The 19,302-nt window shown below is 37.1% G+C and overlaps 1 protein-coding gene across 1 annotated transcript in view; it reads left to right on the top strand.

Annotated features, from left to right (window-relative positions):
• GTF2F2 (general transcription factor IIF subunit 2) overlaps positions 1 to 19,302 on the top strand; it is a 153,512-nt gene that overhangs the window by 109,871 nt on the left and 24,339 nt on the right. Inside the window, exon 6 of the mRNA XM_017536006.2 lies at positions 13,829 to 13,928. Coding sequence (XP_017391495.1) covers positions 13,829 to 13,928 — 100 coding nt within the window. The remainder of the gene's footprint in view (positions 1 to 13,828; positions 13,929 to 19,302) is intronic.

Raw genomic sequence — 19,302 nt, 5'->3', positions numbered from 1 at the left:
CTTCTGATAGAAAAGCTTTTATCCCCACCCCTGGGAACCATGTCATATTATTTAGGCATTTTATTTGGAGTTGGAGTTTGAAAAGTTTTTAAAGAATGAAACTCATTGGAGTTTAAGCTGATTTTATTTTTAGCATGGAAAGAGTAGCCACTTGGTCATGTATTCAGGAGTAATAAATGGTCCCTGATCAGCTCAATGTTTTTTCCCCTTATATATTTCTGCTTTATGCCTGTACTAAAATAGAATCTAGAGTGCTTGGTAAACAGGAAAAACATTAGCAGTAAAGAGTTTCTTCCGTCACATGCTGTCCCTCCTTCTGCTTCCCCTCCCTCTTCCTACTCCTCCTTCCCTTTCCCTGTCACACACACATTTATTTTGGAATCCAAACTTTCTAAGATGAAAAGCAGTTTGCTTTCATGAAACAGCATGATAAATCATCCCTGACTTGTACTAAAGAAAAAAATATATTACAGTGAATAAATGGAAAGTAATCAAAATGTATAATTATTTGGACAAAATCTTCAGGCAGCGCAGTCTTAGGTATCTTGTTGCTCGCAGATTCTTGAGAAGCAGTTGTTAGGTGAGCTGCCTGCCTCCCCTGTCCCTCCCCAGTTTGGGCGTCTGTATGCTGGCTTGCAACCAGAGTGCTGGTGACTTAGAAGTAATGCCACTGCTTAGGGCAAAGGTATGCACTGAACATACCTTCAAGTTCAAGGTGATAAAAAGATTTCAAAAGGAAAGAATCTAAGAGATAAGGAAACTGTGTAAGATAGTAGAAATATTCTGATCATAAGGTAAGATATTTATATTTTGGGCTGGTTATTAGAGATCTTGTGTTGTCTAGCTAACAGGTAATATAGCAACTCTCTGGAATGCTGGTGGTATACTCTTCTAGAGAAGTGAAAATTAGGCAGTAGATTGGCAGTCTTATAGTGTTTACTTGAAAAATAGAAATTAGGCAGTAATTTTTAAAAATAAAAACAAGACACATACAAAAAAAATCTCCATTAGTTCATCATCTGTTTGACCTTACTCAACACATACCAAAAACTTGTGGGTGCTTGTTGTTTCTAACAGAAATCTTGAAGAAAACAAAGTCCAATCAAAGGAATGAATCATCATTCTTTTACTGGGCATAGGCCCCTTCTGAACACATTTGAATCAGATATATAAGAAATTACCCAAAAACTTTAAGCTGCCTTATTTTTATGGCATGTGATGGACATAGTATGGACATTATATATTTTCTTAAAATAGCTATAAATATTTTAAATTGGAATAGTATATATTTAATAAGCTTAAAAAGATGCCTGCATTCCCTCATTATATCTAAGATGCAATTATGATACAGGTGATAAACACTCAACAGGGAATTTTGAATTTTTTCCCCCACTCTGCCACTTACAAACTTTATCATGGTCATGGGCATGTCACAATTCTGCTGGGACTTAATTAGGGATTTGAATTATATTCTCATATAGAAGAAATCAACTCAGTATTAAATATTTCACTAAGAGGGAGCTATTAAGTTAACTCCTATGAAGATGCTGGTTTTATATGCCAAAAATGATTCAATTTCTGTGATATGTAGAGGGAGGTTTTTTTTATTCTTAGCCTGAACACCAACTGCCATGCACTCTCCTAAGAACAGTCTAGGAGAGCCCATCAACCAACTCACGGATTCACCTTAGGATGGGAGCATGGAGATGGAGGGGAAGGGAATTGCTGTTCCTTTCATAAGACTGTAGTCTCGTTGCCAGTGTTGTTATTTCCCACTTGTGTCATGACTTTGCTGCTTCTGGTAATAACTCTTTCCTGCTGCTTTGTTTAAAACAAAACCCCTGTAATACAGATATATGTAGATCAGGGCAGCCAGCTAGTGGCCTGGTATAGCTAGAGTATGTCTTCTGGTTTTGAAAGGGTTTTCTGTTTGGTTAGTTTGGTATGGGAGAGTTGCCCATTTTAAAAATTGAATTAGTTAGCAATGTTTGTTAAGTGATTTCACAGAAAATTATAATTACCGGCCTGGTGCACAGGCTCACACCTGTAATCCCAGCACTTTGGGAGGCCAACGTGGGCAGATCACCTGAGGTCGGAAGTTCAAGACCAGCCTGGCCAACATGGTGAAACCCTGTCTCTACTAAAAATACAAAAATTAGTCAGGTATGATGGTGGGTACCTGTAATCCCAGCTATTCAGGAGGCTGAGGCAGGAGAATTGCTTGAACCGGGGAAGCAGAGGTTGCAGTCAGCTGAGATCATGACATTGCACTCCAGCCTGGGTGACAAGAGCAAAACTCCGTCTCAAAAAAATAAAAGTAAAGAAAAGAAAATTATAATTCTTGGCTAAGCATGGTGGCTCATGCCTGTAATCCCAGCACTTTGGGAGGCTGAGGTGGGCGGATCATTTAAGCTTAGGAGTTTGAGACCAGCCTGAGCAACATAGCAAAACCCTGTTTATACCCCCCCAAAAAAAGAAAAATTACAAAAAATTAGTCTGGTGTGGTGGCATCCCACCAAAGTGCTGGGATTACAGGCATGAGCCACTGCGCCTTACTGGTCCCTGTTTTCATGAAGTTTGCAGATAATTAATATTTGTAAGAGATACTTATCTGAGTAATTTAATATTTACTATCTGTAATTCCTTCAGTAGCCCTGCCAGATAAGGATATAATACATTTACTTGATAATTTCAAGCCCTAAAATTTCCTCATTGCTACTCAGATCCACATTCTAATAGATTGACATGTACATACTATTGCAGTCCGCTGAAAAGCATTGTCTTACTCCCAAAATACTGAAACTTCCTATAAAGCTACTGTTTTAAAGCTAGGCTTCTTCAGAACCTTTTCATATTAGTAAATCAGTTCAGCCCTCACCCTGACTATTACCTCACCCGGCCTTTCTCCCACCCTTCTGCCTGCCTTCTTCTAAGCTGCGCCTTCTGCTGGAACTTCCTTTTTTTGTTACCTGACTTTGGGCCAAGTGTGTGTGCTCTCACTCACGGACAGTCTCAGCACTCTACTGCTCTTCTTGCTTCTTGCCATGAAAACTTTTTCTTCTTTCACCCTGCAAATGTCAGCCTCCATCTCCCCCTTTCAAAAATGAAATACAAATGTTTAGAAAATACACACTTTTTTTTTTTTTTTTCAAGATAGAGTCTCGCTCTGTAGCCCAGGCTGGAGTGCACTGGCTGATCTCGGCTCACTGCACCCTCCGCCTCCCGGGTCCCAGATCCTGGTTCAAGCAATTCTCCTACCTTAGCCTCCCAGGTAGCTGGGATTACAGGCACGAGCCACCATGCCCAGCTAATTTTTGTATTTTTTAGTAGAGACGGGGTTTCACCATGTTGGCCAGTCTGGTCTTGAACTCCTGACCTCGGAAAATACACAGTCTTTTATAAAACCTATCCTTTAAAAAATAACAAATTGTAATCAAATGCACAAAAGATAGATGAATGCTGCTGAAGTGATATATTTATGTTATGAAATAACTTTTACATTGACACTTGCTCATGGAAACATTTGTTGTTTATGGTTTTTGTAGTTGTTTAATTCTGTTGATAATGAGATTAGCAAGGCAGTATTAGGGCCTTTTGCTTAGGCATGAAAATTGTCGACATGTATAAAATTAGGCAGAATTATGGTATTTGGTAATATGGGACTCAGCCTTTTTCTATCTAATTGTCTAACAAAGGCATCATTTATTCATTTGCTTAAAGAATATTTATTGAGTTGCTATTATGTGAGAAACGCTGTACTTACAAATGAGTTAAATGAAGGATTTATTGACTAAAACTTATAAATTTCTCTCCTCAAGTCTGCCAGCAGTTTAGAATGAGAGTTTGGCATTTTTTTGTTTTGTTAGGTCTTTCCAGTGTTCATCCTTTAAAATATTTGGAGGATGTATATGCTACTGTTATTTTTTATTACATGAATTTTATATTTTCAGAATATACAACATAATTTACAAATTAAGTTCTGAGTATAGTACATAAATTCTCATAAAGTATAATAATGAAGTACAGTTGTTTCTCAATATCCACAGGGGATTGGTTCAAGGAGCCCCTCAGATACCAAAATTCTCAGATGCTCAAGTCCCATATATAAAATGGTGTTGTATTTACATATAACCTACATGCATCTTTCTGTATACTTTAAATCAGGGGTCTCCAACACCTGGGCCATATACTGGTCCATGGCATGTTAGGAACCAGGCCACACAGCAGGAGTGAGCAGAGGGCAAGCAAGCATTAGTGCCTGAGCTCCGCCTCCTGTCTGATCAGCAGTGGCGTTAGATTCTCAAAGGAGCTTGAACCCTATTGTAAAATGTACATGCAAGAGATCTAGGTTGCATGTTCCTTATGGGAATCTAACTAATGTCTGATGATCTGGGATGGAACAATTTCATCCCAAAACCATCTACCACACCTTTTCCATGCTGTCAATAGAAAAACTGCCTTCTATAAAACCAGTCCCTGATGCCAAAAAGGTTGGGGACCGATATGTTAAATCATTTCTTGATTACTTACAATACCCAACACAGTGTAAATACTGTGTAAGTAGTGGTTATACATCATGCATGGCTAATTTTTTGCATTTGTAGTAGAGATGGGTTTCACTGTGTTGGCCAGGGTGGTCTCAATATACTGACCTTGTGATCCACCTGCCTTGGCCTTCCAAAGTGCTGGGATTACANTGTAGTAGAGACAGGGTTTCATCATGTTGGCCAGGCTGGATTTGAGCTCCTGACATCAAGTGATCTCCCTGCCTTGGCCTCCCAAAGTGCTGGGATTACAGGCATGAGCCACCATACCCAGCCAATCATTATTTCTTGTCCGGAGAAGTGAGTTACTCTTGAAGCTTTCTACATCAGATGTTTTTATCTATTTTAATTCATATTGTTTTATTGTTGTTTTTTGAGGCGTAGTCTCACTGTGTTGTCCAGGCTGGAGTGCAGTGGCACGGTCTTGGCTCACTGCAACCTCCACCTCCCAGGTTCAAGCAATTCTCCTGCCTCAGCCTCCCAAGTAGCTGGGATTACAGGCACTTGCCACCACACCCAGCTTATTTTTGTATTTCTAGTAGAGACACGGTTTCACCATATTGTCCAGGCTGGTCTCAAACTCCCGACCTCAAGTGATCCGCCCACCTCAGGCTCCCAAAGTGCTGGGATTATAGGCATGAGCCACTGCACTCAGCCAATTTTTGTTTTTTTAAACAAATATTTTCTATCCACAGTTGGTTAAATCTGCAAGTGCCTAACATGCAGATACAATGGCCCAACTGTAATTTTGACAAGGGTAGTTATGAACCATGGTTATGTCCCAGTGACTTAGTAACATTGACTTATTAGGAATCTTTTTTTCAGTGTTGTAAAGTAGAATATGCTCTTTCTGTGTGTGTATAGAATTGTATTAGTTTTAGGGAGGCTGATGACTGTCAAGGAGAAATTACTTTGAACTAAGTTCCATGAGATTTTAATTAGAGATTTTATTCTGTTATATGGCCTTTTATGGGACCATATAGATGGATGATTAATCGCAGGAACCCTAAATTGAAGAGAGAAAAATCCGATTTTGTTTTGTTTTTCCTTACTATGAAGAAAAAATTATACTGAGATGATATAGGAAAAATTCTTACCACAGTTTCCAGCACATAGTAACTGTTCTTTAAATGTCTTATTTTTGGCCAGACACAATGGCTTACGCCTATAATCCCAGCCCTTTGGGAGGTTGAGGTGGGCGGATTACCTGAGGTCGGGAATTTGATACCAGCCTAGCCAACATGGTAAAACCCTACCTCTACTAAAGATACAAAAATTAGCCAGGTGTGGTGGCACACGCCTATAATCCCAGCTACAAGAGAATTGTTTGAACCTGGGAGGCAGAAGTTGCAGTGAGCCAAGATCACACCATTGCACTCCAGCCTGCATGACAGAGCAAGGCTCCGTCTCAAAAAAAAAAAAAAGTCCTATTTGTCTTATTTTGTTACAGTTGTTATTTCTGTGCTAGGTAGCCCTTGAGCTTTCTTTTTTTTGGTGGGAAAATGGCTAAAACTTATTCTTTAGATAGTAATACTAGAAAGATTAGTAATTAAAGAAGTTGATCTTGACTGTTTCCTTATAATGGTAACAAAGCTATTTAATTTTACATGGCCAAGAGTGCAGTGGCACAATCTTGGTTCACAGCAACCTCCGCCTCCCCAGTTCAAGCGACTCTCCTGCATCAGCCTCCTCAGTAGCTGGGATTACAGATGTGCGCCATCATGCCTGGCTAATTTTTTGTATTTTTAGTAGAGACGGGGCTTCATCATGTTGGCCAGGCTGGTCTCAAGCTCCTGACCTCAAGTAGTTTGCCTGCCTTAGCCTCCCAAAGTGCTAGGATTACAGGTATGAGCCACCACACCCAGGCTTGTTATTTCTTGTTTGGTGAAATGAGTTACTAGTGAAATTTTCTATGTCAGATGTTTGTATCTATTTTAATGTAAGTGTGAGGCATAAAGAAAAACTGATATCTTTATATAAAACATTAAGAATTCAAAATAGAAGGTGGTAATTTTTCTTCTCTTTTCAACTGGAATAGTTTTTCTACATCTGAAAATGGAGCATGTAATTTACAAATTTTCTAGTAAAATGTGGTGAATCCCATACAAAACAGTTTTACAGTGATATAGTCTGTCTACCCTGCTTAGGTTATAGTTCCAGAAGCCAAAAATCTAAGTCTAGTTATGTTAAAAAAAAAAAAAACAAACATTTTTTTAGTAGGTTTTTGGGGAACAGGTAGTGTTTGTTTACATGGATAATTTATTTAGTGGTGATTTCTGAGATTTTGGTGCACCCATCACCCAAACAGTGTACACTCTACCCAATGTGTAATCTTTTACGCCTCACTCCCACTTTCCTACCTCCCCCACCACCTCGCCCCCAAAGGCCATTGTGTCATTCTTAATGCATTTTCATCCCCATAGCTTAGCTCCCACTTACAAGTGAGAACATACGATGTTTGGTTTTCCATTCTTGAGTTACTTCACTTAGAATAATGATCTCCATCTCCACCCAGGTTGCTGCAAATGTCATTATTTTGTTCCTTTACGGCTGAGTAGTATTCCATGGTTATATACACACACCACATTTTCTTTATCCACTCTTTGATTGATAGGCATTTCAGCTGGTTCCGTATTTTTGCAGTTGTGAATTGTGCTACTCTAAACATATGTGTGCAAGTGTCTTTTTCATATAATGACTTATTTTCCTTTGGGTAGATACTCAGTAGTGAGATTGCTGAATCAAATGGTAGACCTACTTTTAGTTCTTTAAGGAATCTCCATACTATTTTCCATAGTGACTGTACTAGTCTACATTCCCACCAGCAGTGTAGAAATGTTTTTTTTTTTTTTTTTTTAACCACATCCTTTAATTTAAAAAATAATAGATAATAACAATATCTATTATTTTTTAAATTATGGCCATTCTTAAAGGAGTAAGTTTATATCAAATTGTTTGAGCCCTGTTATTCTTGATGCCTTTATTTCTCCTTTATCTTAATTAGTTAGTCACCACTTTCTATTGAATCTTATTTTCAAAATATTTCCTACATTTGTTTAACTTGAGTCCCACTCCGTTACCGTCACCCTGTTCCAAGTGAATACTATCTTTCTTCTGGATTGGTACAGTAGTTTTTCTAGACGGTCATGTCCATTTTTGCCCTATTCTATTCTGCAAATAGTAGCCAGAGGAATATTTTTAAAACACAAATTGTATTACTTCCTTGTTTAAAAATCTCTGATTTTTCATTAATCTTAGGATTTAAAATACTTGAAACAGCCCATATTTTTCTTACTTGCCTTCCTAGATTTTACTCTGTATAAATTCACTTTAAAATTAAGCTTCTTGGCCAGGCATGGTGGCTGACACCTGTAATCCCAGCTCTTTGAGAGGCTGAGGCAGGCAGATCACTTGAGGACAGGAGTTCAAGACCAGCCTGGCCAACATGACAAAACCCTGTCTCTACTAAAAATACACACAAAAAGAAAGAAAAAAAAAGATTAGCTAGGTGTGCTGGTGCATGCCTGTAATCCCGAGAATCACTTGAACCCAGGAGACAGAGGTTGCAGTGAGTTGAGTTCACGGCACTGCACTCCAGCCTGGGTGACAGAGAGAGTCTCTGTCTCAACAAAAACAGTAAATTAAATTAAGCTTCCTGAATAAAAGCTATTCTGTTAGCTACCTGTATTTTATTTTTTTCCCCAAGTATTTTAGTGTTTTTGATGTTGTAACTCAGGTAAATAATTTAGGGACTACTTTCAAACTTCACCATCTTGAATTTCCAAGAATACCATTCTAGGTTACCTAAAATTAAAATTGTAGATTTTTTCTTTTTTGAGATGGAGTCTCACTCTGTTTCCCAGGCTGGAGTGCAGTGGCAAGATCTCAGCTCACTGCAACCTCAGCCTCCTGGGTTCAAGTGATTCTCCTGCTTCAGCATCCCCAGTAGCTAGGACTACTGGTGCGTGCCACCATGCCTGGCTAATTTTTGTATTTTTTAATAGAGATAGGGTTTCACTATGTTGGACAGGCTGATCTTGATCTCCTGACCTCCTGATCCTCCCACCTCCGCCTCCCGAAGTGCTGGGATTACAGGCATGAGCCACCATGCCCGGCCTGATTTGTTAAACAGAGTTTTATTTCATTAGAATGAATACTAGTTCAAGCCTGACTAAATTTGTTACTTGATACTTAATAATAGTCTTACATTGTGACAGATAGTTATGTGTGATTTATGACTATCATAGCAATTATTTTATAAATGTACTGTATGTTTCCAAGCACTTTCTGCATGTCTATGGGGAATACCAGAAGACATGGTTAGTCCTGGCATTTGAAGAATATGTATTTATATTCTGAATTAGCACCAATTATGTTTTTAATGATTTATAAAACAAAGTAAAATGTTGCCTGGCTGTATCTAAGTGGTCAGACATTATTTTTTTATTTCTGTTTCCTGAAAACAACAACTGTATTTTTTTTTTTCTCTCTTCTTCAGGCATTCTACATCCAAGATCAAAGAAACACTGTATTTTTAAATGTTCTGAAAAAGTAGAGACTCATTTTTTAAAACGGCCAGGGCAGCCTTTTAGCTTGCTCCCAGGTCAGCCTAATACCTCTCTATGTAGTTTGTTATTCTGCTTTAAAAAGCACATATTTCCAAATTATATTATTTTGAACAAACCTAGATAAACCTTACCTTGACTTTGAAAGCATGTCAAGGTCAGTAATATTTAATTTAGTACATTGTTCAGTGATGAAATAGAGTTGCAAATTGTTCTTGACGCTTCATGAGATAATGTTAAGTGAATTATTTAGTGTTAAGTGAAGAACCTTCCTAAATTATTTTAAACGACTCAAAGTGGGTTACAGTACTTTAAGATTTAGTTCTTTAAAAATGGCTATATTTTCAGTTTATACTTTAACCTTTTTAGTTTTGAATCATAAGATGTCCTCTTTTAATTAAAACACTTGTGGTTGCCTTTTAAATGTGTAATGGAACAGTTACATTTTTTAAATTCTTTGTTTTTAAGTCAGTGTTTTACTTTATGTAAAAGGTTAAATGCTTTGAGGATAAAAACAACATGACACTGTATGAGTGATGAAATTGGCTTTTAGAATTGTTGAATTAAAATGGAAAGGAAAGTATGATACATGAACCTCAGTCAGGATGTAGTGGCTACTAATAAATTCAGGTGTAAGAGTGTGACAAGAATAAGCTTCCATTTATAAAGAAGCACTTCACTAAACAAACGAAACCCTGAGGAATTTTCAAATTACGAAGTAATGGGAACAATCATTTAATACAGAAGGAAGGAGCTAGTCCATGCCTTCCTTCCTTGAATGTCTCATAAGATCAAATTGTGGAGATGACTGAAACTGCGAATGTGATTTAGTGGCAACATAACAGATTACCATTTAGAGAGGCCAAACCCCTGAGAGCTGATTGCATTAGAGGAGGATGGGGCTAAGATTAGGACACAGCTGTGTTCAGAAACAGCCTGACACTTAGTTGTGTTTCCCACCCAGTCCCCAACCCCAACCACCTTAACATATTTATCTCTCGTGACACTTTGTAAACATTCTTATATCTGTCTTCAATCATTTTTCTCTCTCTGAAGGTTTATCTCTTAGTAGCTTTGACACAGCTTTCCTTGGAGGAATCATTTCCACCTAATCTTTGTGCCTTAACCTCTCTTTTTTGTTTTCTTAAACAGTGTTAGAATGCATATTCCCAGGTACCGCAAGAAAAAGTTAGCGTTCAGACAAAAAGTTTTCTCAGCAAGGCCATTTTATTTTCTGCAGAAAGGGTGGGTGCTCATGTTAGCCATCTTGCCATGAGAGTACAATGAACAAAGAAAAGGTAGGCATATTTATTCCTTAACACTTTGGGTTCTTACTGCTGTGTCTGATCTCTGTTGATTAGAGCCAGACCTCACAATCTAAACTAAAACTGATTGGCCAACAACTTAAAACTTTTCTAAATAGGTAAAGGCAATGGAGAACAAAGGAAATGAGGAAGTCCAAATAAGGAAGAGGCATAGGCTGCGAGCCGTGACATGCCTGTGAGCATGTCCTGAACAAATATCTTGGTTAAAGTACAAGGACATAGAATGTACTGTGCCTGTGAACATGTCTAACAGCTACTACATAGGATAGGACTTAACAAAGAGTTATTAGCAAAAAGCAAGAAGTCTTCGAAGAATCTAGTTAGTCTTTAAAGCAAACTATTATTTCTAACATTTATTGTTATTATTCCTTAACAAGAAGTGAAACTTTGAAGAGGAACTTTTTACTTTATACACAGGGTCTCGCTCTGTTGCCCAGGCTAGAGTGCAGTGGCATGATCTTGGTTCACTGCAACCTCAAACCTTTGGGTTCAAATGATTCTCTTGCCTCATCCTCCCAGGTATCTGGGATTACAGGCATGCACCACCATGCCCAGCTAATTTTTTTTGTTAATAGAGACAGGGTTTCACTATGTTGCCCAAGCTGGTCTTGGACTTCTGACCTCAAGTAGTCTGCCTGCCTCCACCTCCCAAAGTGCTGGGATTACAGATGTGAGCCACCATGCCCAGCCCGCGTTATCTCTTATAAGCATGAGCAGTTCTGCTCCAGCTTACCTTCAGAATGCACACCTTGGGATTAATCTTACCAGTATGCAGTCAGTTGTCCTACCATCCCTCCATCACCCTTGTTCATCTTCAGTACTGCAGTTAATTATAGTATTAAATGCTTGTCTTCCAGTAGAGCAGTTCTTTAATGCTGTGTCTCCAGCCTGTAAGAGGCTGGAGAACCTCACTGGTTCCTATTGGATTCATTTTACTTCTCACTGAAATAAATTCTTGAGTAGTTTCTCAATGAGGATCTATAAATAATAAACATAAGCTTTTGTCCAGTTATGCTTATGTTTTACACTTTTCAATTGTAATTTAGCTACATATGTGAGGTGATTTTCTTAAATATATTACATTCTTATATTTTTATATCTTGCTGATGAGGCTAAAAGGTACAGTGATAACTTTTGCATCATTAAAATAGGAGACACAGCCTCCTCTAGTCCCTGGAGAGCTATGCAGGGACTAGATCCCAAAGAGGCTTAAAGTCATATGAAGGAAATTGTGCTGCACCCCAAGAATAGTAAGAGGCCATTGAAGAGTCGTAAATCTAAATCCATCCTTGCATTGGACATCTCCCTTCTAGACTCTAGTGAGTGATTTCTCAGTCTTAGTAAGAAAATTTTAATCCATGTTCATAGAAACTCTTATGTGGCACATAAAAAAGGAAGTATAATTGTAAGTATTATTTATAGTTACATATTCAGTAAATTTCTGGACACTTCCAGAGAACGTTTTGTACTTTATAAAGTAAATAATCTTACGTATTTAAAGGATAACTTTGGATTTATAAATAACTGGAATAATTTAAATATTTACATTTCCATACAGAAATGAGTATACTGAATTTTGGGATCATGGTAAAAACACAGCCTATGGTATTTTTAGATTTCAAATTGAAAAGGCAATTTCTTAAATCTTCTCAGTAATTTGATGCTATATACCTAAAAATAAGCAGAAATAAAAAGAGAATTATCTTCATCCAAGGAATTAAATAATAAGAATGTTATAAAAACAAACACCTTTTATGCTTAATTCTGCTTTTGAAGAAATTTAAAATGGAAATTATTTTTAGTTTCTATTTTATTGGACCAAAGAAGTTAAAGCCTCATGCAAATACAATAATACGTAATGTTAAACTCGTTTCATTTTCAAATAGCCAGCATTTTTGTGGTTTTCAAGTGAACCCTCCAAGAAATTATAGTATTTCTTCTCTTTTTAAGAATGTGTACTTCTTCTGGTTATAAAAGTAATAAATGGTTATTGCAGAACATTGAAAACAAACTTAAAAATTCTTCTGGTTATAAAAGTAATAAATGGTTATTGCAGAACATTGAAAACAAACTTAAAATGCATCAGTTCTGATCTGTTCCTTCCCATCTTTCATGTTAGTTTCACCGTTTAAAAAAAAAAAAAAAACTGCCTTCTTTTTGTTTTTATTAAAAGCAATTTTCTAACATGGTTTTCAGTTTATTTGCTGTAACCATTGCATCTCACTGGTTCCTATTGGATTCATTTTACTTCTCACTGAAATAAATTCTTGAGTAGTTTCTCAATGAGGATCTATAAATAATAAACATAAGCTTTTGTCCAGTTATGCTTATGTTTTACACTTTTCAATTGTAATTTAGCTACATATGTGAGGCGATTTTCTTAAATATATTGCATTCTTATATTTTTATATCTTGCTGATGAGGCTAAAAGGTACAGTGATAACTTTTGCATCATTAAAAATAGTTGCCTTAGAAAGCTGTACTTTTTCTTCCTTAAAATAGTTTTTTAATTTACTGTGCTAATATATCAAATGAATTAATTTTTTAAATAAGTAAATGGTTATGAGTCATGCTATACTTAATATAAAATATCCTAAGATTGCTACTTAAATATACATGTACTGGTCAACTATTATGTTTTATAATATACTATACATGGTGGCATATATTTCCAAAAGCAGTATTTTGAGTTATATTTTATTTTCTGAGGCATGGTCTCACTCTGTTGCCCAGGCTGGAATACAGTGGCATAATTAAAGCTCATTGTGACCTCAACCTCCCAAGCTCAAGTGATCCTGCCACCTCCTGTGTAGCTAGAACTACTGGTTAATTTTTTTTCTTAGTTTTTTTATAGAGACAGGATCAGTTTAGATGGTGTCCTGCAGTAGTTTTTCTGGAGCAGTTCTAGCCAGTAGAGGTTATGTTCTCTATGTTGTCCAGTAAACTAGCTGCTAGCACTAGACCTTGAGTATTGATATAGTCTTTTTATTTACCTTTATCTTTTATCAGCTGAGTAGACATTTTGAATTAATAACTTGATTGATTTTAGACCGTGTAATTTAAGGTGATTTATTTTTACATGGAGATTTTTAACCCCCAGAAATTCAAGGCTGATTAGTTTCTTGGTTTTAGTGGTTAAGAATTGCCTATACAATAAGGTGATGAAAAGTACATTGTGGCATTATAATGAGTTAGTTTGTATATTTAGCTTGTGTATTTTCTGCATTATAGTCATATATTCAGTGCATTTTCAAAGTATTAAGGTTAGCATATCCTCTGAGGTTACCTTTTTATATATTAGTTGTCATTGAGTAAGAGGAATTACAGAAATAATAACTCTTCATATTTCACCCTGCTGAACAAGAGTGTTAATAATGTGTTATATTTTTTTCAGATTGCAAATAGAAGAATCTTCCAAACCTGTGAGGCTATCACAACAACTTGACAAAGTTGTAACAACAAATTACAAACCTGTTGCTAATCATCAATACAATGTAAGTCTTCTGCTGTCTCTTTTCATTCTTTTATATTTTTATTCTTTTCTGTATCGTAGAGTCTTAGGTTTTCTTTTGGGTATTGTTTTGTTTTTGTTTTTTGAAATGGAGCATCACTCTGTCACCTAGGCTGGAGTATAGTGGTGCAATCTCAGCTCACTGCAACTTCCGCCTCCCAGGTTCAAGCGATTCTCCTGTCTCAGCCTCTCAAGTAGCTGAGACAACAGGCACCCGCCACCACACCTGGCTAATTTTTGTATTTTTAGTAGAAACAGGGTTTCACCATATTGGCTAGGCTGGTCTCAAACTCCTAACCTTGTGATTTGCCTGCCTCGGCCTCCCAAAGTGCTGGGATTATAGGCGCAAGACACCACAGCTGATGGAGTCTTAGGTTTTCAAAGAAACTAAGTGATTATACACCTTGCCATCAGGAGCTTGAATTACAGCACCTGATCTGAACTTAGTAAGGAACACGACAATTTGCTAAAAGTATACAAAAGATTTTAATCTGCATTCCAAGTTATATAATGGCAAAAAGGAGGCAACCACTGTTCAAACTAACCTTGATAAAATTTGTTTGTTTTTTTTTTGTTTTTTTCTGAGACAGAGTTTCACTCTGTCACCCAAGCTGGAGTGCAGTGGCATGATCTTGGCTCACTGTAACCTCCACCCCCTGGTTTCAAGCAATTCTCCTGCCTCATCCTCTTGAGTAAGCTAGAATTATAGGTGCTTGCCACCACACCGGGCTAATTTTTTTGTGTTTTTAGCAGAGACGAGGTTTCACCATGTTGACCAGACTGGTCTCCAACTCCTGACTTCAGGTGATCCACCTGCCTCAGCCTCCCAAAGTGCTGGGATTACAGGGGTGAGCCACCACACCTGGCTACCCTTGATAAGTTTTTACAAAGAAACAAAACACTTCAATTCTCAATGTTGCTAATGTTTTAAATTACAATGTACCAAACAAATAGTAATTTTACTATTTTAAAAAATTTTTCTAGGCCAGGCATGGCCTAGAAAGAGAGAGACACCACATTTCTATTTTGAAAGAAAGAGAGAGAGAGAGAGACCACATTCACAGATTGTTATTACAGTATATTGTTATGGTTATTCTATTTATTATGGGTTCTTGTTGTTAATCTCTTCCTGTGCCTAATTTATAAGTTAAACTTTATCATAGGTATGTATGTATGTTAAAAACCATAATATATAGAGTTTGGTACTATCCACAATTTCAGGCACCAAGTAGGGCAGGGAGGTGTCTTGCAACATATCTCCTGCCAATAAGGGGAAAATATTGTGTATTATATTTTAAGACTTTTTTTTATTGTTGTGCATCTTCTATATACTATATGTATTATACAATATACACATTTATTGAATATATATTATATATACCTTGTGCCAGGTATTGGTCTGAGTGCTTCATAAGTAATGACATTTAATCTTCATACCAAGCCTGTGAAGAAACTACAATAGTTGAGGTAACTGAGGCAGAGAGATTAGCTTACCTGAGGTGGCGCATCAAGTAATTGATCAGTCCAGGTGTTGAACTCAGCAGTCTAACTTAGGAGCCATACTGTTAACCACTGTGTATGTTGCTGCTGGACATTAACAGTTGCTAAAAGGGCTAAGGATTTTGGGTTTTCAAATATCTGTAATGTAGGCTGGGTGCAGTGGCTCATGCCTGTAATCTCAACACTTTGGGAGGCCGAGGCAGGTGGATCATGAGGTCAGGAGCTCAAGACCAGCCTGGCCAAGATGGTGAAACCCTATCTCTACTAAAAATCCAAAAAAAAAATAATTAGCCAAGCATGGTGGCAGAAGCCTGTAATCCCAGCTACTCAGGAGGCTAAGGCAGGAGAATCACTTGAACCAGGGCAGCAGAGGTTGCAGTGAGCCGAGATTGAGCCACTGTACTCCAGCCTCACTGACAGAGTGAGACTCCATCTTTAAAAAAAAAAAAAAGAAAAGAAAGGCCAGGCATGGTGGCTGACGTCTGTAATCCCCAGCACTTTGGGAGGCCGAGGCAGGCAGATCACCTGAGGTCAGGAGTTCAAGACTAGCCTCACCAACATGGTGAAACCCCATCTCTGCTAAAAATACAAAAACTAGCCGAACGTGGTGGTGCACACCTGTGATCCCCTCGGGAGGCTGAGCCAGGAGAATCACTTGAACCTGGGAGGTGGAGGTTGCAGTGAGCTGAGATCAGGCCATTGTACTCCAGCCTGGGCAACAGAGTGAGACTCCATCTCATTAAAAAAAAGAAAAGGGTGGACTGTTGTGCCACACACCCAGTCAACCATCCAAAAACAAGGACTGTAGCCTAAATTCCAAACACCAGAGACTGAAGTTTTCAGCCTTGCTAAGGGAACACCTTGATGTTTGAACCTTTGTGTTTTGTACAGAGCATTCTCTGTACCAGTTTGTTGTGGTTATAAAACAATTAGCGAAATAGCCTACATTTGTATTTATTTTCTATTCCATATTTCTGTGCCACATTGTTTTCTCTCAAAATCCATTCTTTTAAAAAATAAATGTTGCAGATGTGGAAAAAAAAAAAAAAGAAATACCTGTAATGTAATAAATGTGATGGTTTCCTGAAAATAAAATACCTAAGTTAAGTCAGATAGCAATTAACAGTTGGAATTTTACATCCCACTTTGCTGTTTAAGATTACCTTTGATACTGAGTTTAGGAAGAATACTCTCTTTAAGACTAGACTAGCCTTAAGTATCAACATTTATTAAGTGACACAGGATAGGATCTACCAAACTAGTACTTTATGATATTTGAATGGTTATTTTATATGAAAGGTAGCAAATGCAAATGCTGGCTAGGCAGACATCTTAAATTAGTGGGACAATGAAATGTAAGAAAGTAAATGTTAGGGACTATGTGAACTGGAGTGCACGTGCCCTTATAAATACAGTCACATTTTGAAATTATTACACTATGTGGGTTCAACAAACCACGTGAAAGTTCGACTGCATCCAGCCAGACTTCCGTTTTATAGCCTCTGGTTATGCTTTAGGGGGGAAATAAACTAAAGAAAAGGACAGGTAAGGTGTCACGTGATCCAAAAGAGGTATTTTTCTGTTGTTTCTGACTTAGACAGATAGATAAAAGTCCATGTCTTTGTCCTCTTCCATTCTAGTCTTTTCTACTCTTGGATGGGAATACATACAGCTTTCTGGAGCTACATATAAATAGAGATTCTATTCTATTTTGCAAAACAGTATAGATCTTAGTTGGTTTTGCCTTTCTTCCTCATCGGTGTGCAGCTTTCTGTAACTCCTGACTGAGCTTTTTTCTCCTTTTATGGGCCACACTTCTATGTGGTTTCTACCCTCGTGTGTGTTTTTATTACAGTGAGCACAAGAAAGACCACACTTTCATAGGCTGTAAAGAGTTACTACCTTTCTAGAGGGAAGTTTGGTAATTTATGTCAAATGTACTATAAAAGGATATATCCTTTGACCTAGCAGTTTTGTGTCTAGGAATTTATTATAGTGAGACCAGTGCCCAATGATATATATACAATAATGTTTCTTTCTATTGTTTAAGATAGGAAAAGATTGGAAACAAATGTCCCAAATTGGGGATTGATTACTATTTTAAGTCATTATATTCAAATGGTAGGATCTAGAGTGATTTTATCCTAATTTTCTTTTTTATAAAATATTTTCCAATTGTTGGAATTGTCACAGTGAGCACATATTGTCTGAACTTACTGCAGTAAGCAATAAAGTTATTTTGGGAAGGGAAAGATTGGAAGGGGAAGAATAGCTAGCCATGGTAGTACCCCACCACGATTGTCTAAGACTTATGTTCTTTAAACAACAAGTACTTTTTACCTGAGATACATACCCCTGGTGAATAAATGCAAACACATTATATTCTGAACTCCTTAGTATATAAAGCTATAGCATTCTCTATAAAGATAACTAACAGTAAGTGACATTTTAGTTCAAGATATCAACCTTTGTTAAGGTTGCCATAGTGAAAATGAGTCATTATAGTAATGAGTCTTTGATTAAGATTTTGTCTACATACAAAGATTGACTATAATCTACCACACTGTATTTGAATGTTTAATTATTATTTCTTTTGGGAGTAAACCAGGGTGGGCACCTGCATAGCTTTAAAAGGCATATTCAGTATTGTAGTGTAATACCAACTATAGAAAGAGTGTAACATTTTTGTTATTTGTTAGAAGAGGACATTGATTTTTGAAAGATTGAGAAACATAAATGAACACAGGTCAGCAAGAATGATTTAGAGGAAACATAAATACTTTTAATTAAAAAAATTTTAACTCAATTATAATGTTAAAATGTTTTCCAAGTCTTGCCAGATGAAGCTATATAAACATGGAGTTCAGTGTTTCATTTTAACAGTTGAGCTTCTTTGAATGCAATTTTCAGAATAAAACTATAAAAAATGTTTTGTACAAAAAAAAGTGAAAGAGGGACTGGGAAATTACATATGTATATGCAAAACGATATTCCTACATTTGGTCAGAAAGAAACTACCTTGGATTCACCAGCAGCTTTTTCACCCACCTATGTCACCTAGATGAATTTACCTGTATATATGTAGAGAAAACACCCAGTTTTGTTCTTGGAGATATTCTAAAAATTAAATTCAGATTTATCTTTTTAATTCACAAACTATCTGGGTATAATGTCTGTCATATTTGTCATTGAGAAACCATTTACTGGGCCAAAAGGAATTACATGATTATTATTATATCTTAAAATGCTCCTTCATTGAAATCACACCCCTCGAAACCATCCTCTTACTAGGATATGACATGACAGTTTTTTTCCCTAAGTGGCATTTCCTGTGCCTTAAAATCTTCATTAAGTGTCTGAACTTGAATCAGTTCATGTAAGTCAGTATTTTCCACAGTAAATTTTTTGTAACATTAACTTGGTGAGACAGAGTCTCCCTGTCGGGGGAAGGTCATGTAAAAAGGATTCTGTGTTTAAAGAACTTGTAGATCTGAGTATATCCCCCTCTTAAATTGATACTTCACTTTAATATACTCAAGACTGGGAAGAAGTTTGTTTAATCCTACATTTACAAACATTTGAACATCAAATTTCTCCTATCCTTTGAAGTAGTGAAAACAGACATTGGGGAAATAATGGAGATGTCAAAGTATGGTTTACAAAAGGGCCCACTGCCGGGCGCGGTGGCTCACGCCTGTAATCCCAGCACTTTGGGAGGCCGAGGCGGGTGGATCACAAGGTCAAGAGATCAAGACCATCCTGGTCAACATGGTGAAACCCCGTCTCTACTAAAAATACAAAAAATCAGCTGGGCATGGTGGCGCATGCCTGTAATCCCAGCTACTCAGGAGGCTGAG

Source organism: Cebus imitator, unplaced genomic scaffold (genome assembly GCF_001604975.1).
Source record: "Cebus imitator isolate Cc_AM_T3 unplaced genomic scaffold, Cebus_imitator-1.0 Scaffold94, whole genome shotgun sequence".
Classification (NCBI taxonomy): domain Eukaryota; kingdom Metazoa; phylum Chordata; class Mammalia; order Primates; family Cebidae; genus Cebus; species Cebus imitator.
This window is presented reverse-complemented; position numbering and strand designations above follow the sequence as displayed.